Source organism: Epinephelus fuscoguttatus, linkage group LG3 (genome assembly GCF_011397635.1).
Source record: "Epinephelus fuscoguttatus linkage group LG3, E.fuscoguttatus.final_Chr_v1".
In the NCBI taxonomy this organism is placed as follows: domain Eukaryota; kingdom Metazoa; phylum Chordata; class Actinopteri; order Perciformes; family Serranidae; genus Epinephelus; species Epinephelus fuscoguttatus.
In genome coordinates this window covers 44,162,397-44,182,939 of record NC_064754.1, presented here as the reverse complement: position 1 = coordinate 44,182,939, position 20,543 = coordinate 44,162,397, and the positions used below count along the sequence as shown (strand labels likewise).

General features: G+C 39.0%; 2 protein-coding genes and 1 pseudogene across 3 annotated transcripts in view; 2 read left to right on the top strand and 1 right to left on the bottom strand.

Moving 5' to 3' along the window:
• Nucleotides 1–926: 926 nt before the first annotated feature.
• Nucleotides 927–1,724, bottom strand: LOC125885631 (uncharacterized; annotated as a pseudogene).
• Nucleotides 1,725–5,521: 3,797 nt separating this feature from the next.
• LOC125885630 (myeloid-associated differentiation marker-like) lies at nucleotides 5,522–6,424 on the top strand. Its single transcript, XM_049571305.1, has one exon. The coding sequence runs from the start codon at nucleotides 5,522–5,524 to the stop codon at nucleotides 6,422–6,424; it is 903 nt and encodes a 300-aa protein (XP_049427262.1).
• A 3,674-nt stretch (nucleotides 6,425–10,098) lies between these two features.
• LOC125886537 (testis-expressed protein 2-like) overlaps nucleotides 10,099–20,543 on the top strand; it is a 55,872-nt gene continuing 45,427 nt past the window's right edge. For both annotated transcript variants that reach the window (XM_049572810.1, XM_049572808.1), the window contains exons 1-2: nucleotides 10,099–10,297; nucleotides 10,832–10,923. The gene's annotated coding sequence lies outside the window, so the exon portion shown is untranslated. The remainder of the gene's footprint in view (nucleotides 10,298–10,831; nucleotides 10,924–20,543) is intronic.

The window sequence follows — 20,543 nt, the reverse complement described above, 5'->3', positions numbered from 1 at the left end:
ATGACAAAGTAACTAAATGATCAAGGCAGCAGTAGACCAGCAGCTCCAATGCTCATTGAGGTAAAATTACTGTTTTTGTCAGTGGAGTCTGGTGGCTTTGACGAGAGCATACATGAAAAACTGAAGACCTTCCTTGTATGTTAGCTTTCTTGTTACTACCTCTTATGCTAACGAGTCAGTTTTGACCTGTGTCTTAAATCAGCCATAAAATACCCTCAAAACAATTATTTAGCATCCACTTTGTTTCTTACCTCTTTGTTACCTTGTTAGGCTTGTTAGATAGTAAAATGAACCTCAAGAGAATTATAATTAACAAATAAAAGGTTGTTATGTTACCTGACTATTACTGAAAGGTATTAGAACACTTAAATAAATTAGTTTTATTATTTATTTTTAAATATTATTAACTATAGTAACATCTAATGTGTTACGGGTTTTTCTCAAAAACAGAACTTTAATACAAATACAAAATGAAAAGTACAAGTAATAATACAACATTTGCATTGCACAAGATTTGCAATGTCAAACAAGCAACAACCAATCAAGCAAATCAAACCAATGGAAATCAAGTACTAGTTCCAAAAAAAGTCTTTGTGTGCAAGAACATGCATGTGTATGTGTGTGTGTGTTTAGATGCATGTGTGGCAAAAAGTGACACTTTTAGTGTGTTCTTTGCAGAGATACTTTTTGCAGTAGAAGCATAATGTGTTTGTCTTTCTGTCCTTATTGCTGGGGCAGACCTGACACCTCTTTGTTTTAGAATCAGGTGGCCTCAGTGGGGTTGTGGCTGCGGCTGTGCTGGTTGATGTTGAGGCAGGGCTGGCTGAGGAGGATGCTGGCGCTGATGCTCTTTGTGTTGCTGATGGCGTGGACAGAGTGCTAGGTGAGCTCTGCAGCTGTTTGACCTAGGCAGCAGCAGCTGGGTCTCAGGGCATCCGTTCCCTTCGTGCAATGTACGCCTTGACAAGGGAACTTCCTAGCTCCTCAAGAAACAGTGTCCGCTTATTTTTCCTGGTTGAGTTCCACCCTAGGTGGATGTGGGTCGACAACACAAATGCATTGTATGCAGACACATCTTGGATGTTATAAAACACAACCATTAGCCATCTCCTGGTCATTCGCTGGCAAGTGTAGGTGGCAGTCAGCTTGTCCAGGTTGTCCACTCCTCCTTTGCTTTTATTATAGTCCAGGATAATTATGGGCTTTTTGTGACTTGTGGATGACACAGCTGCATCTTTGTGAAAAGTAGACATAAGTATCACACTCCAGGTTTTTTTGGACTATATGAAACAACAGTGGTGATGTCAGTAAAAGCAAATATTGTAGAAAGTGGAGCCCCGTCCTTCACCTGTGAAATATCAGCTGGCAGCTCAGTTTTTTTAAATTATTTTTTTATTGTGCTCACCATGGTAAGTTTCCTCCTGGGAAGTTCTTGTCCAAGGTCATAGCTGGTAAAAAAAATTGTCACACGTGATATTGTGACCCCGCAGTCCAGTAGTCATATCGAGGACTACACGTTTTCCTTGGCTTTTCTCAGGGATGCCACTCGCAGGTCTGCCTGTGTAAATCTGATTCCATGCATAGCTGGTTTTTACATCACAGGCTGCCCAGATTTTTATGCCGTATTTGCCTGGCTTACTGGGCATGCATTGCCGGAAGGGGCATTTTCCATGGAAAGGGACAAAACGTTCATCTACTGTCACCTCAGGCCCTGGGTTGAACATCAGTGGAAGGAGCTGCACCCATCTCTCCCAGACATCCCTACTGCTAGCAAGCTTGTCAGATTTTGCTCTCGTATCTCTGTTCTCAGATCTGAGGACTCTGAAGGTCTGAAGTGACATTTCTGCCTGTTGATGTGTCCCAGAGAATATCAGTGGCCTCATTGCTGGATCTGTACACTCCAGCAAGAAGAACACTAATATAAGCATCCAGGTATTCCTCATCAATGTCATTCCACATGTCACTGTGGACTTTTTTTCCTTCAAGGTTTGTCATGGCAATGATGACTTTCTTTAGTGATAATGGCATGAACAGATCAAAACATGTCTTGATGTTGCCTACTCTCGTCAAAGCAAACCTTGTGATCCCAGGGGTCGTTTTGATGACATTTGCATAATGCTCTGCCATGTAAGTCAGGAGGTACTGAGCTCCAACAGATGTTACCACTTTTGGATTTGAATGTTTCAGCAGGAGCGGGAGCAGCTGCAGCACCGGTGACCTCCTCATCAGACTCATCAGATGTGTTTGTGTCTTCTGGTTCATCGTCTTCCGACTCAGAAACCTGCTGATCCATATTGCAATGCTGCACTGTGTCCTCTGCCTCATTTTCAACAAAGATAGGATCCAGAGCTTGGCTTATTGTAAAAATTCTTCTCATTTTCGCATTCTGCAAGCTAGACATGTGTACTCTGCAAGTCACCAACTCTAAACTGAATTGGTCTTATGCATGCCTTACATGTCTGGACATGTCTGTCTTTGTTTGTTTGTTTTGTTTATTCAGGGAAGGAGACAAATAGGCAAAGAGAGAAGCCCTAACTAAAGCTCACAGGGTTGAGAGAGGAACTGGCTGTCAGTGGGCTGCTGGCTGACAGTGTTCGTGAGCTGACAGTGGCACTAATTATTGTTTTACAATTTTATATTATAACTGGGTAGAAACCGACCCTAACAACACAAAGGTCATAATTTTCAGCAGAGCATTCTATAATTTAGTGAAACTGAATTGCACTTAGTAAATTTGTTAATTAAAAACCCTCAGCACTTGTTTGGGAGGGTTGCACTGCCAATGTTTAATGACATCCATCTCTTGTTCCCACTGAATTTGAATACATTTATTCACTTCTGACAATGCCACCTGTTAGATGAATATAAGTTACACTGGCATGCTATGACAAATTACATTTTGATCAAGAAACAAAACCCTATTGTAGTACTTTTGCTTTCAATTGTCAGTCCCTAATTAGGCAGCCATCTAATGCCATAGGTACCTGACAAGTCTGTTAGTAGCCATCACAGGCCGACATTGTTTTAAGCTTCCTTGTGCTGAAATTACATAAGATGCTAATTTAAATAGCTAGCTACACCGATCAACCAAAACATTAAAACCACTGACAGGTGAAGTAAAAAACATGATCCAAATACATTAGGTGTCTCTAAATTTCAGTTTATAAGTGTGCAATTGTCAACAGGCAGCAATGACATCATGTACTAAACACACTCAGTATGTGTATCTGTCTACATTATGAAAGAGATTTTTGTCAATGTTGGAAGGTGGGTACATTGTATTCTACAAGTAAATAGGCACATGTAGTTACAGACAAGGTTTCCTCCCGCTGCATCTGTGTTCACATCATGGAGACGTTCACCCTCTGCTGCTGCACATCACTACTGCAGGAAGCCTTTCAGCCTTCTCTGTGGGACCTTGAAAAAGTTGCAGTTAATATTGTCACCACAGAGGGGCACCACTTCCATGCAGAAATGATTAGAAATGTGACCCATCCACAACGGCTGTTCCTTCCAGCAAATCTTCCCTGGAGCCACAGTCAGTGGTAGAAGGTAACTAAGAATATTTACTCAAGTACCGTTCTTCAGTACAAATTTGAGGTACTTTACTTGAGTATTTTCTTTTCATGCCACTTTATACTTTTACCCTACCACATTTCAGAGGGAAATATTGTACTTTTTACTGCACTACATTTATCTGATAGCTTTAGTTACTAGTTACTTTGCAAATTAAGATTTTTGAATTAAAAAACATAAAAAGAGTTTTTAAATATTTTATAAATCAATCTACATAGCTGTTTATACACGTGCAGCTGAAATGATCAGTTGATTAATCAATTATCAGAAAATTAATTGGCAACTGTTTTGCTTTATTGAGGGTCAGGACTTTTACAGTTGACAGAGTATTTTCACAGTGTTGTATTAGTACTTTTACTTAAGTAAATGAACTGAATATTTCCTCCACCACTGACTATAATATTATCAGAAACCAAGAATTATGAAGTCATTCATTTTTAATGTTATTTAAATCAGTTCTTTTTTTTAAATTATGCAGTTGGGTGAGTTGCTGTCTGACAATGAAGGGGAATGAATCTTAAAAGTTCTAAAGTTCAGATAGATGTCATTTAGTTATCATCAGGACATTCTTTCCACAAAGTAGTTTTGGAATTTGTATTCTATTTTTGGTAGGCTACAGTGCATTTTTGTCCAAAGGAAGAAATATAAATGAACTAGTTACAAACTAGTTATATTTAAATGTGGTGTGTGTCGGCAGGTTGGGGCTGTTTATCAGCTATCGTCTGTCTTACTGGAGTGTATCTTCTCCCTTCTGTCAAAACACAAGTTTCTGAACTTCAGCTGCGTTACACGAGGGAATTGATGTATCCACCATCTATTTATAAGACAGAGAGCAGGTGTGCCGATACACAGAGGCGAAGTGATTGGTTGGGATCTTCAGAGGACTATTTGTGCTTGTGTAAATACACACACACAGAGACACACAGACACACACACACACACACACATACACTGATCTACATACATGAAACCTTTTCACAGCGCTGGGGCATGCATGCCCACAAGACAAAGGCATTCCCATACAATGCATACATTCAGACAATAAAAGATTTACAGCTGGCACACACACACACACACACACACACACACACACACACACACACACACACACACACACACACACTTTCAAACACTCATTTCCATCCAAGCAACTCAAACACATTTCCATCTGTTGTCAAATGAAAGGGAGACATGATGCTCTTCACAATACCAGTTTCTTCTCCCCTGAGGGTAGAGCAGATCCACACCCACAACCAGATCCTCTGAGCAACACTTGATTCAAATGATCCTCAGCACTCAACAACACATGTTGCCTTAATACTAATGACTCCACACACAGCTTTAAACATCATGGAAACAACTACTCATAGAACCACCTGTGACCACATTTTGTGTGAGGTCAAAGTGGTGCCAAAGTAATGTCTAGAGTCAGAAGAACCTGTACCCACAGTAATTTATAACCTCAGAAAAGAGAACTTCATTTCATGAGAACTGAGGGTGGGAGGAAGATAACCTTGTTTGCATATGCTTTTTATTGTGGTCATTTGCACCTACCTCCAGTGAGACTGAAAGCACTGCTGCAACCTCAAAAAGGAAGTAGGCGAGGCCTGTTTTGGCAGCAACAGTGCTGCAAAATATGTTCCAAGAGACAGTATTTTGAACATTTACTCCATTTGTAAAAAGGATGAGGCACTGGTGAACAGAACAGAGAGACGTGTTTTATGATACCTGAGGGTTCAAGTGAAGATTTTTTGGAGGTGGCTGTTTCCATGGACTGTACTGGACTATTCCTCCGAAGGTGGATATTTTGGGTTGACGAAGCTTTTGAATTACAATTTAAAAAAAAAAATCAATCCAGAGGGACTGAGACTGAGGTATGATTTGACACACCTTGTGGATATCTTGTCTCTTGGATACTGGATTACTCTGATTCAACGTTGTGACAATGCCTGTGATTGTACTAGAGGCCAGAGACTTCACCAGCCCCATTTTCTTGGTGCGGACATTGGAAGTCTTATCCAGCTGTACCACCTTCAGCCTTGTGGCCTCGCTGGAACCTTCAGACTTAAATCCATCTAACCGCCAACTCATCAACACATTCTGGATCTTCTGCATGTTTACGTGGTGTTTTTTCTTCACCCTTACACTCCTCATCCACATTCTCAGCATCATCCAGTTTCACAGCCTTATCCCAATATCCTGGAAGAACCTGACTATGACAGTGGCAGTCTTAGGCGCACTGATGTGTCTCAGTGCGTCTGTGGTTTTTCCTTGGCTCATCATGGATCATCAAGGGCCGTCACATCGCTCTGTGGCAGCTGCTGTGGCCTCCTTCTTCACCTTCCTGGCCTACACCTCAGAGTCCTACGTTCTGCGCACCCAAACCCATGAACAAAGGGGCTACATGGGCAGCATGCCAGGCCTCCTTAAGATTCTCCAGCTCTGGGGAGGCTGTATTATGATACCCCTGGTTGTGGAGGTGGTCTGTGGATCGCCAAGTGGTGTACACAGTTGGCAGCTGTGGGTCTCCTGTGCGTCATACGGTGTCTGCATCCTCATGTCTCTAGTCACAGTTGTGGTAATATTAGGAGACTTTGCTGGGCGGTGTTTTCTACCTTTTGACAGATTTCTGGCGGGCTTCAGTCTCACTGGAGTATTGCTCTACATGGTGGCCACAGTGATTTGTTTGACCAAAATATTGCAGCTTAAGGATCCCAGACAAAGCAACGCCAACAAAAGTGCAGAACTGGTTTTCATGGAAACAGTGGTTTCCAGTATGACACTGTTAGCTTATACAGTGGACCTTGCCTTCTCCATTAAACTGTTGTGTGACAGGAGTCACACATGAATTAGTACTTTAAATGTATTACATGTAAAGTTCATCGTGTGTAGTCCTAAAAAAGTTTAAGAAAATTGTCTTTGTCAAGTGTGTAAAAGTCAAACTGAGTGGATGTATTTGCTATTAATTATTGCTGTGTAATCAAACTCTCTATGTAGACATATTAATTGCTAACTTATAAGACCAATACATACATACATACTATAATAAACCTAAAACCTCCCAAAATTATGAAATCGATCGCCATGGTCACACACTGTATTCTTTTGATGAGTTCTACAAAAGGGACTGGTTTGACTGGCTTGTGACGGACATTTATGGTGCAGTTCACTACGACACACATACTATAACCACTAAACCTGGGTTATATGACAGGTACATTGACTCATAAAAGCACACAGCATATTTTATGGACATAATATAGTGTTATAGTAGCAGCTGAAAAGGGTTTACTCATTTGTATATCAATTAGTCATGTCTCGTTACTTTGAATTCACAAACAAAACTTTGTTTTTCTCTCACATGTCTCAAAAAAAGTCAACATATTGATTTATTAATTGACTGGGGACCATGCGTAACAACAGTGAAACTATATCAAAACATCTGTTTACAAACTCTCACACAACTCGTGCAGTGTAATCAAGTCTCATTTATCCAGTACTTCCGAAAAATATGCATTTTCACTAATATCCTTTTAACATCCTGCTTAACTGTTTGGTTGAGCACATTTTGATCATCTGAATGAAAAATGTGTTGAAATTAACTCTACTGAGCTATCTCTGCTATTCAGTTTAAGTATGTTACGCTACAACAAACCCACTAAATGTTGCTGCGTCTGTAAATGCTATGTCCTTGCAGTTTGCCTCCCACAAGAAGTTAGGAAAAAGTCATTCCAGACATGAGGGCTCTGTGTGGTGGGATTTCAAAGGTAGGCATATTTTTTCAACACATTATAGTTTCAGAGGTCTTACTGAACAGACCTATGCCACTTTATACAAAAACAAAAAGTCTAGGGTCAATTAATTCTTTTTAAAAACATACTCTACCAAACGGTTGATTTGTCCTTTAATGGTAAAGGTAGTAAAGTTAAACCAATCTAATTAATCTTGCCTTTTTGCTTCAAAATTAAAACACTCCTGATCATTCACTGTTGCAAAATGATACAGTACATTTAATGTTTTACATCATATGCTCTAATAATTTCACATGTATGATTTTTTACTGTCTAAAGCCATGCTCAACCAAACAATTTGTCCTTTTATAGTACAAGTAGTGATGCTAAGATAATACATTTACAATTTTTCTGAAATAAAAAACAGATTACTGTTCATTATTGTTAATACCATATATTTTATGTTATTTATGTAGATAGATATAACAGTATGATTTTTCACAATTTCTGAGATGTTTTCAAAGCACTGTAATGGTAAATATCTAAAAATAAATATGTAGAAATAATACTATTGATATGCAATTGATAATTGATAAATGAGACTTGCATTATACTCCATAAATCATTTGAGTGATGGTGCGTATGTAAATAGATGATTTGATATAGTGTTGCAGTTGTTAATGTGGACCCCAGTCAATCAGTCAATAAATCAACGGCCTATGTTCGTCGTTTGTCATGGAGGTATGTGAGAAAAACAACGTTTTCTTGACAAGTAAGAGGTAACACGGCATGACTAATTGATATACAAATGGTAATTTTGTGGGTGAAGTATTTCTTTAATTTAAATGGGAAGAGTTGCTATTCACTAACACCAAATGCAACAATCTCACTGCAGCATGTATGCCTTTTTTAAATCATGGACTGGGCTTCGAGTGCAGAATATTAAATGTTTTCCTACAGCAGAAATGCACTGGTGCCGAAATGTTTTTTTTACTGTGATGGGTTTAAATCATCACTCCATTGATTTAGGCTACACATGGAGAGTTAAGTCAGGTTGGGAATAATAATCAAATAAAACTGAACAAAGTTAGTTACAGAAAATGTGATAGAATTATAGAAAAAAAAAATCACTGGTCCCAGTACTCGCAAGATGAGCAATGTGGCATGTTGATTATCTCTTTTTGGTAATAAGATTACTGTAGCTATCAGTAAGGGTTGCATTTTGTTGCATTTCATTTTATTAAATGTTCTACTTATAATCGAAATATTTTCACATCACACTTTACTTTTTATGGAAAAGGATTTTGAGTGAGTACTTAATGCATTCAGGTAAAATGGGACATTTTGCTACAGCAAAACCAACATGTTTCTAGCCTAACAAGTGGAATAAAGTCACGACTTAATGCTACTGTGTGGCACCCTGTCATATTAAAGACATTTATAGTATTTTTGTCACTTAATAAATATTAAAGCTAATGCGATACGTCCATGTCTGCCACAAAAGTTCAGAATTAGCCACAATTGTTACACACACAGCCTTCCGCTGCAGGAAAAATGGCACCAAGGAAACAGGCAGCAAAAGAACAGTGACAGCATGGCGGAATGTTGGACATTCTTTTCTAATAAGTAGTTCAGTAACATTAATGATGTAATGAATGAATGAATGAATGAATGAACTGACAAATGAATTTAACCATTCAAAAAACAAACAAAAAAACCCCAACGACTGTCCCATTTTACTTTACCAGCTATCCAGTGGTGTACGGTAGTTAGGATGGGCCCCAGTGCACACTATTATGACGGGCCCTGGTGCCAGATTTTGTATCGAAGCAGCTACCGTATATTTTATAGTATCATCACATGATCAAATATAGACTTGACGTTGGACAACATCAACATACATATTACCAATCATCACTGCAAATCTGTATATGACAAAAATACAAAATAAAATCAGAAATTGTTCATTACTGGGATTTCTGGTGGGGTAATAATGTATTTATAGTTTATATAGTTTATGTAAAATCAACACATAATTTTGTTATAGATTTCTACTTACTATTTCACAAAAAAAAAAAAAAACATTGACAGAGATGGGTTTGGTTTCTCGAGGGCATATCGAGCAGATAACAGCATTTGTATTTTAACATGTGTTCTTTGAACAAAGGCATATTTCTGAGGTGGCAAGTTGAATCACTCACATGGGATCATTAGAGAGAGTGCGCCCACCACCCCCACCCCATGGGCCCCAGTGCCACTGCACTGCCTTCACTGTCTGTATTTACGCCCCTGCAGCTGTCTGATTTTACCTGTTCTAGAATGATTTACTTAGCAGCAAATTTTCCTTATAGAAATATAGCAGAGAACCATAACAAACTCTAAAAGTAACACATAAAATATTCTTAAGAGTTTAGGTGGTTTAGGTGTCTCACCTGAGTTCACCCTAACTTGATGAGACTGGAGAAGCACCTGCTAGTTTCTGTTGGATGGCTATTTAGTAGGGGAGGCTATAGGAATTCGTTCGACAAAATCTCACAATTGCGCTTAATTATAAGGTCCTTTAAATTTTTAAATATTGTCTATTGTATTTATTATTTTTATTTTTTCTATTGTTCTTGATGAGCCAAAAAGCACAGTGCAACATGGTTATAACTTGCACAGTTCACCTTCTCATCCGCTCTAACGTCAGGCCTTAAAAGAAGCTCTATCGATAAATCGATCGCCAGCCCCAGATAGCAAGCCAGCTATCGCTCTGCTCGGTCTCGATTTCTCTGGCCTTGATAGACTGCTGCGTTTTTTCTTTAAGGAACTCAGTCCAGATAGCCAGTTGTCAACAGGCTGAGCAAGAAATCGAGTTGTTAATACAACTTGGTACGTGGAACTGATAACTCAAACGTTACCGTGTCGAGAAAAGCCTTAGGACTCCTTTTGGAAGTTCAGTTTTGTTCGGTGTAACGTTATCCACAGAGAAATGAAGTCCCCCGGACACGGTAAGCTATATTTGACTTGTCTCTTTTAGCAACGTTCTGCGAGTTTGGTGTAATGACCTCGAGCAGCAGGAGCTTTAAAACTAATTGGTGATTCAGTTTGTAGCAAGCTAATTTTCCAGTCCGTCTGTTTAGTTTTAAATACGAAGTCATATTTAAAGTAAAAAGGGCAGAATACGCCTGTTAGTTAACGTTGTTGTTCGCTTATCTCACCTGTATCAAAAGACTGCTCACTATTAGTCGTAAGGTTTGTTTCCAAAGCTTGACAAGCCTCTGTTTAGACCACGTTAGCTTGCGTATTAGCTCATGCAGTTCACTCCTTATAACAACACCCATATGTTAACTGCTACTGGGAATGGTTTTTATTGTTTGCCATATGGTTAGGTCACAGTCTACAAACATAGCACACAAAGGCAACCACTGTAACGACTCACTCACTAAGACGCAACAACAGCCTCCGTATACTGTCACTTAATGCGTTTGTAACCCATATGTGTAGTGATTTTAAATTTCTCTTGCCAATAATGTGTTTCTCAGAAGCCCCCTGAGCATCATGGACATGTGAAACGTGACTCTGCAGCAGGCAGATGTGAGTCCCAGGCTGGATTGAATGGCACTGAGGATACAAGGTAAGCACTTTGCCAGTAAATTTAAACTCATTATTGATCCATTTCCTGAGCTACAAATGACCTTACTGAGGGTAAAGTCTAGCTAGACAGAGAGAGAAGAGACAGTGGCATGAGAGGGAGCACAAACATAGTTCAAGAGAATGGAGATCAGAGTAGGAATGCACACAGATCAGTGTACATTAATGGTTTTTGGGATCAAATCAAACTTTAGGGAATTTTAAGGGTAACATAGAAACTCGGGTGATTACAAAATACTGTGTTTGTCATGGGAATCATGACTGCCAAGTAGGGTTGCAGTGATATACTGCTTTAAAGGTAGGCTATATCATGAAATAAAAGTTTGCGGCTATCATGCTGTGTACATTTGCTCTTGTACAATATTAAAAAAAAGATGTAACTGGACACTGAATCTCCCCTTTATTTGAATCATTTTCTAAGGGGAGATTTATTTTTACACGTATTTTCATTAATAAAATGGTTTCAAATTTCAATCATTATGATACAATGTTTGTTCAACCAACAATAACCCTTCTGTTTTCATACATTTAATGGTCATTGTGACTGTCATTAATATAAATTCTGTAATACCGTGACAGTGTGAAACCCAGATATTTTCTGAGACGGCTATTGTACTGTGGAAATCTCATACAGTTGCAACCCTACAGCAAAGGGCAGGTTTGCCATCTTTGTCTCCTGCACCTGCAGTGATGCTGGTGCAGGAGACATGTATAAGGCAGAAAGTATTAGGCTGGATAGCTCTCATCAAACTGTCAAAACAACTTTTTAGAAACACCACTGATGTTCAAGGTCTACAACTAAAGGCCCTGAGGTATGGATGGCGATAAAGTCAATAGCAGCAAGGCGTTCTACAGGTTTTTTTGCACACATTGACCTCAAGGTATATTTGAAATGTTAAGTAACTTGCTATGCAAGGTTTCTATGCATAATGACCTCCTCCCATTTAACTGTTTACTCCTGACAGAGGTGTCTCTTTAGTGTTTTCTCTCTCAGTTTTGATATGTAGCTATTGCCCTGCTATAATAAAAAATTAGGTTGCGCACTGGTTGAAATTCAGTGTCTCCTAAGCGAATTCCAGTGTGAAACATTAGTACAGGTGACAAGGCTGCAAGTGCTGTCCTCAGAATCCTTATATTGGGCTGGGTGTTTTCGTCCTATAAACAGGCTTGGATATCCTGGGTCCAACATCATGTATTGATAATTTATTGATCACAAAGTCTGCTGAAGGGTTCTGCACCAACATATTTCCAGGCCATAACCCAGCCATACACACCAGACCACGCTTTTTGGTGCAGCTAGGCTTTCTATAATTCCCTTTAATTACCCCTCGTAATAATTTATCACATGGCCATTTTTAGATCTATTGCTACATTATTGTGGTCTTGACCCTTGCACCCCAACTGTACAGTGGTCTCTTTGTAATCCCACTGTGGAGTCTTTCTTAATGTCTTTGCTCAGGCTTATGCAGATTTTAAAGTCTTGCTTAGTTAAAAAAAAAACAACAGTTGCTGTGTTGTTGAGTAATTCAGAGTAAAAGGTGATTTGACTTTCAGAGTTGCACAAAACGTGAGTTATGAGATCTTGTATAATGTATACAGACTACTGAAATTTATCTTTAAAACAAAACCTTCATTCCTTTGTCAGAGTAACTCATCTAAAAGCCTGTATACAGGGTGGTTAAGGTCAAGATGGTGTGTATATTACAAAGAAGGAACATTATTGGATACTACATTTTCTTTTTCTGTTTGTTTTTCAGAGAGTGGCATTCAGATCTGAATTGAATTGTAGATATTAAGGCTGATATAAAAGTCCAACAATATTGTAGTTTAAAACACTTTATTTAACTGAATCTTTTATTTGATTTTTTATACACATTTTTCATAACATTATATTGGTTTCACCCATATGGCCTTGCCTTATATACATCCTAATTACTAATCTGTAATGTGTTTTTGTGGTTCACAGACACAGGTTGGTGCTTTCCAAAAGGTCACATTAAATCCACAAAGATAATATTTTTACTATTAGATGAGAATACATGTAGTTGACATGGCAGTGCATGAATGTCTAATGTGTAAGTGACAAAGAGAAAAAACCAAAACAAAATAAAAACGGTTGGTTAAAAACAGGGTATATGGTGAGAACTGGATGTAAACAGAACAGGAGGGGATGGTTAGATGCACAGGCTCACCATAAATCCAGCCTCAGTTAAGTTTTTTTTTTAATTTTTTTTTTTTATTATCAACAAATCCCATGAAAGAACAAAAACTACTAGCCTAGCCTGTTTACCCAAAACCTGATATAGCAGCTTTTGATGAAGTGTGGGTCATAATTAAATTAATGTCTCATAACGTGTGTTGGATGGTGCCATATTACAGTGTTTAGCTGAAGAAATACAAAAATGGTGAGTTGAAGGGAAGCAGTTGTCCAAAATATGCATCCAAATGCAGCAGTACAGTTACTTGTTTTTATTCCTTTGCACCAGCAATAGAAGTGGCCAGAGGCATTACGTTTTCATCTTGTCCATCCATCCTATTCTTGTGAACGCAGTATCTCAAGAACAGTTAAAAAGGGTGAATGAGAAAGGAAGGCATCAGTGAGTTAGAGAATTGAAAAACAAAATCAGGTTTCAACACCTGTGAGAGACAGAAGGATGTTTTTAGCAGCAGGTGCAGTGACCTTTCACCAGTGTTCTCTTCCTGAAGTGGGGTGTGTCATATTCATTTTTCACGCTGAGAGAAGGAACATGTGCTGCTTATCATACTCTGTGTAGGAAGAGGCCTACACCCCTGTTGACTGTACACCTGCTCATGGCTTTGACTCGTGTTGTGGCCCTCCAAGTTCTCACCAGGTCTGACCTATTTTTTATAAATCTCTGAAATGTTTTGTTTTGGTCAAGGCTTAATCAAAGCATTGAGTGAGAATCCTGACTCACAGCCTGTTAGTATTAAAATTAAACAAACCAAGCCTTCTCTTGTAACAACACAACCCTCCAATTTAATTCATAAGTTTAATTCATAGTTTCCCTGTCTACATTATACAGAGTAGTATGGGTAAGGTAATTTGTCCTTATTTTTAAAATTCTTTTTTTGAAGAGATGGAAAAGCGTGATAGGTGAATGTCTGTCCATAAACACAGGCCCCACTTGACACAGTTAGCAATCTCGAAAGCAATAAGCCTAGCTTACAGCTTAAGTTTTAAAGTTTGAACAGGGTTTAGTGGGACATTTAGTGTGAGAGTAGCAATCATCTAAAATTTAAGATGCCAACTGCACTAACAACTGATCAGAAATGTGCAACAAGATTTTTCACCAACACTAGATATCAACCAAAAGCCAGAGCCTGTGACGTATTAAGTTGCTGTGAGCTGTTAATTCAGCACTATTGAGCAGAAGAGAGAAGATAATAAATATCTTGGAGCCTAACTGTGCAAAGTCTCCTCCCCTCTGTGCTGCTGCATCATCTGCAACTCTCTTTATCAAGGAGTATAATGAATGTCAAGTGCACTCACTCCGCAGTAAAATCTGGGGACCAAAACATCCCCTCAAAGTACACTGCACTGCACACTGAAAAAAAAAAGACTGCTCGATTTGAGGGGTCTTTGAGTGATGATTCGAATCTCAGAATTTCAGGAAGCAGTCCTTCAAACAAGTTATTGACGCACTTGAGCGTGCGTGTGTGTGTTCCTAGGCGACTTAGTTTTTGTCGAAGCAATGGCCGGGGCTTTGTTGGACATGTGATATTTCCAGAATTCCATAGAAGGGTGAGTCTTTATTGATTGTCGTAGAGTTCTTGATAGATCTCATACACTTATGATGCCTATCAGTACAATGCTGGCAGTGCATAGGACAGTGCAACATACACAAAGCCAGAATGTGTCAGTTTTTACTCGACTCTGGTTTTGAATCAGTTATGACATTATCAGTTTTCCTTGTCTATAGTTGGGTTTCCATTCACCTATTTTTATTCGCATTTTCAAACATTGCGGAAAAAAATGGATGGAAACGCCAGAAATTCAAAAAAGGCCGAAAATTCGCAAAAAAAATTTTTACGCTTGAAGGGGGTGGATTTGTCAGCGTATTGATAAAAGGAAAATGCGACTTTTTGCTATGGAAGCAGGTTTTGCGAATAAACGATGACCTACTGGCACACAGATCCTCAAATGTGGCCCTTGGCATACGGAAATGTTTCAGCCAGAGTTCGTGAGTGAAATGCTGCTGGACAACTACTTCCCAAAAGTCCTTCATACGCCTACGTTCCCATACACACGGAGAACGACACAGTGGTCTCCTTCCAGCTATTTCCGACAGTACTCTTAACATTAAACTACTTCTTTGTCGTCTCTTCTTCAAGCTGGTTAGGTACGCTGTGAACGCTGACAAAATGCTAACCAGAGTTCTCCCAAGAGCCGACAGGTTTATCAGGAATCTGTCCAGGGTCAGTTGTTGAGTGTCAGTTGAGTATGTTGTTGTTTACAGTGAGCATAAGACGTTCTCTTATGATGTCATCTCATGGCGCAGTCTTCTTCTACCGGGGTGTTTTTTCATTTTGTTCATTTTTCACAAGAAGCACCACCTACTGCTCTTCCTGTTGACTCCCAATAATCGCAAAACAATAACGAATGGAAACAGGCATAAATTTGCATTTGCCTTTGCGCATTTTCACAAAATTCGCTCAAAAATTTCAATACATTTGGATGGAAACCCCACTTATGATAAGGGAAGATATGATTTGCCATTAGGGTTGAAGATCACCCATTCTTGAGAATTGGGATAAAACCTTTTGTTTTTGGGGTTTTTGATTTTAACACTTCAATTAGGCTGGAGAATAGGCTATATAATTTAAAAGATCAAAATCTTGAATTTTTTTTCTTGAATAACGTAATGAATGTCAGAAGTTGACAAGAAGTTGATAAGAAGTTATAATTTGTTAATGTCACAGTAGTGTTGCACGGTATACCAGTACTAAAGTAGTACCGTGGTACTAGAGTATTCCAAAGGGTACTATACTGCATTTGGAAAATACTGGTACTTTTTAAGTTGATTCAATTCATTCATTTATTTAATTCATTTATGCACACAAACACTTTCCTTGTTCCTATTGGAGCACATATTGCGCAAGTGGTGTGTATGACAACACCTGTATCAACATTCGCAGCTGGCACACGTGAAAAAAGACAAGAGAAAGTCTGCCTTGCCAAGGGAGACAACACGAGACAACACCAACTTGGTGAAACATTTGAGCAACCAAACTGTGACGTCCGTACCGAGGTACTTACCGAACCATGATTTTTTTGGTACCGTTACACCCCTACTATTTATTGTTCCAAAGGTTTGTATCCAAAAGGACTTTTCCTTAGGAAAAGTACCGAAAAGTATCGAAATTCATATTGGTATGGGTACCGAAACAAAGATTTTGGTATCGTGACAACACTATGTCACAGCAGTCATAGTGAGGAGCTATTTTATTTTTCAAAGCAGCAAGAGTTCACTTAATGCCAATCAAAATACTCATTTTTAAACTATAATTTTTATTTAGTTTGGATTTAGAAAGGCTACATAATCAATCTATTATGGTTGTGACACACCTGATAGCAATATTATTCAATGAATTTATCAAAAAATAGAAAGCTTACCTACCTGTGCAACGTGCTCGCCTTTTTGGAAGCCAGGTAGTGAAACAGGACTCCTTGTGACATAGCTAACTCCTTTTATGACTGATTAAATTATGTTTCTTTTTAGAAATCTAATAGTTGACAAAAATATGAGACACATCTTTAAATAGCCAGTATTTTCATAAAAAATATTTTAAAACCAAGATGATTATAGCAATATATTTTTACACCAATGTTATCAGTACGAACTGTTAGTTTTAGATTTTAAAGGCTTTTAACACATTATTTAATCGTTTGAAGTTGTGTTGGCACAGGGCAAGTTTAGAAGTTAAAAAAATGTAAGCAGATCAAAATATACCTTACTATACCTATCTAACCGCTTCATCCTCTTGAGGGTCGCGGGGGGGCTGGAGCCTATCCCAGCTGACATCGGGCGAGAGGCAGGGTACACCCTGGACAGGTCGCCAGACTATCACAGGGCTGACACATAGAGACAGACAACCATTCACGCTCACATTCACACCTATGGACAATTTAGAGTTACCAATTAACCTAATCCCCAATCTGCATGTCTTTGGACTGTGGGAGGAAGCCGGAGAGAACCCACGCTGAAACGGGGAGAACATGCAAACTCCGCACAGAAGGGCTCCCATGCCCGGGATCGAACCGGCAACCCTCTTGCTGTGAGGCGAGAGTGCTAACCACCACACCACCGTGCCGCCCCTTTATAAATAATATTTCTTTTAATATATGTAAACCCTTTAAATTTGATGTTTCACCCCAGACATGTAATTAGTATGTTTATAAGTTATAATTTTAAGTTTTAGGTTTTTTTTTTGTTTGTTTTGTTTTGTTTTTTTTGATTGATTGACACGATTAGTCCCAGTTCTCAAGAATGGGTGAGATACATGTAAGCCTTTAGTTATGTGGCTATTAAGCATTACTTGTCCTGGGCTCCCTCATTCATGCTAGCACCACCAAACAGCTCAGTTGTTACAGACAGGTGCTTCCTCCTCCCCTGTCCAACCACTGAAATAATGTCCATTACTGAGGCATCAGGGGAATGTGTTCGCCAAATGTTTACAGGCGTGTTTCAGGTGCTGGCTCCATTGTACGCTGACAGTGCCATTTATCTCAGTACCATCATAATAATCACTTGTTACCAGAGGAAAGAGATGGAGGCAAGGTGGGAGGTGGGAAGATGTATAAATATAGCCTGTCTATAAATACCACTTCAGTTTTTCACTTGAAACTGAGACATTCACAAAGCTTCAGTATGTTCACAAACAGCATTTCTTATGAGAGCAAAGAGCTGGGGAAAAAAATGAGATGTCTGAGCATCAGTGAATTCATTTGCTGTTTTAATTTGAGCCCTGAGGAACAGTGCAGCTGTCTTTTTATAACATTAAAGCCACTCCTTTAGAATTTCAAGCAGTCATTCGCCATGATCTACGGATTAGTGTGAAATACAATGACATAGCTCAGACCATTTCAGTCTCCCATGAGCTGCTCACACACACCATAACAATGTAGTCTTTTGTTATTACAGTTTGGCTGACAAATGCTTTCCCCAATTCCTTTCAGTTTGTCCAACACCGATTACAATACATGTATGATTACTGCATTCCACAGTCTTAGTTAAGTTTCTGTTTGATTTATTGCTAGCCAGAAGTGCGAAATTATTGCTAAATGAAAGTCCTCTCAGTCTGCAACAGAAAGGTCATTGTTATTTATTTTCAACAACAACAAAACTCAACGGCTCTAGTTCTTAAATAGTATAGGGGCGGGGCTATGCTAAAGGTTACTACACTGTGTCATGAAGCAAGCATTTAAACCTAGGTCAGACAAAAAATTCACACTGGGACAAGGTAAAAACAGGCAACTACTTGCAATGCACCGTTTGGCAATGTATAACACCAGCACACTGTGAGGACGTAAACAGAGGGCTTGGTGGGGATGGAGCACCTACTGCAGCAAGTGAACATGCCGTCTGTGGTCATTTTGACTTGACCAGCAGACTTTACTACAAGCTGATTGGTTGTTGAAACAGGTGACATGCTCTCTATTTTAAAGCCAGCCACCAGTGAGTTGCAGGTGACACCATCAACCGGCTTGAGTTGAATTCAGACCAGCCAGTTCACACTACTGCAACTTTTCTCTGCAACGTTTCATCGCGTCACAAATCTTTGGTCTGAACTGGGCTTTCACCTTGCACAAAAAATCTTGCGCACACACTGTTTAACTCCACAATTTAGTATATATAGTTCCCAGTCTTTTCACATTTTCAACAAGTATTTTTCAACAAGTATTTTCATTGTGTAATGTGTTCAGATGTAAATCTCAGATTTTACTTTACTCTCACTTTAATTATCTCAGATATTGTAAATTATTAGCATTGTACACCAACTAATGATTAAAGGTGAAACTAAATTGCTTATTATTATTAGGGGTGTACCAATACATCGACCTGGATAGATACATCGATTCAGTGATCACTGATCCAGTATTATTGATGCAGAGTAAAAACACCAATACATAGTATATACTTTAAGATATGCATTTATTTTGAAATTCCCATGGCACATCTGTGTCACCATTTTGTCCAAGCAGAAATAGTCCTAGCAGCTTGGCACCAGACAGATAATGGTAAACAGCCAAGAAATAGACATTTAGGATGTTTACTGATACCATCTCAAATCAATCACAGGCCCCTGCAATGAATCAAATCAAAATAACATTGTGACAGACTTAAAGATATTCAAACAATATTGCTGTCCAGAGAATCAGTGCCATACAATATGAAACAATGTTTTCACTTTGCACCAATAATATTGTATCGTGCTAGAACCTGTGATTTACACCCATAGTTGTTATCGGTGTTTGATGTCTCATGTGTGCCTCAACCCCTGCTGTCATGAATCTGTATTAGGTTGCACAAAAATTTAATTACCCTAGTTAGATCCAGGCAGCCAGTTACAGGTGTAGTGGTGAATGTTTTCAGAAACAGGAAAAATCCTCAGTCACAGTTCTACAGAGAACAGGTTTGATTGTCTGCTTTGAGACAATCACGGAAACTGCGCTGTTTTATGTCACTGTCTGTTGTTAATTCTGTGTTTGTGGAAAAGAACTGACTGTAGTATGCTGACATTCAGCATGTACTGGGAACTGTTTGGGCAAACAGAAGAGTCCTTATGGAGACAAAGCAGGAAGTTGATCCAGTTCTCTCCTGGGTTCGACCAGATGTGGCCAGCGGGGCAGATTGCTGCCCCAAAGGCCTGGATGCAAACTGTGGCTTAATGCGCCATTCCCATGTTGTTGTGTTTGGCTAGAAGGCTCAGTTTCACTGTGACTTGTTTTTGGATAGATCTTCTGGTAGTGATAAGCCTGTTAGGCTGACAGCCAGATTTAAACTTGTGAAGATGTGATACAGTGTAGCTGCTGACCGTTTTCCTCCCTCATCCCTATCAGTTTTCTCAGAAATATAAACCATAACGAAACCCAAGCAGTGGGCCAAGGCCTTAAGAAAAGAGCCCTGGTTTGTCTTGATAGCCTGTCTGCAAAACAAGATTACATGGTTGACCCCTTGTGCTCAGTTATAACAGTTATCTTAACTTGTCTTTGTTGCTATAACCAGTGGCATGTTTTAAGAGCTGTACATGTGACTAGCTGTTATTGAATAATTGAAATAATTGAAGTGAGGCTAGTAGTTAAAATAGCAATGAAAGAGCCCTCTTATTTAAAGACTGGAAACACACAAAAAAACACACACAAAGAAAAAAATGTTCTCACAATTTCTTTAAAATACAAAGAGATGCATTTCTTGTGGAAGCTGATGTTAAGGCTGACTGAGTCTGTATCTGTAACTGGAGCAGAGAGGCAGATCCCTGAGCTTGATCCAGGTCAAAGTTTTGTCACTGCTACAGCCAAGGAGTTCATTTAAAAATAATGAGTGCTTGCTGACAACATTAAGCAGTTAAGTGAAGAGTGCA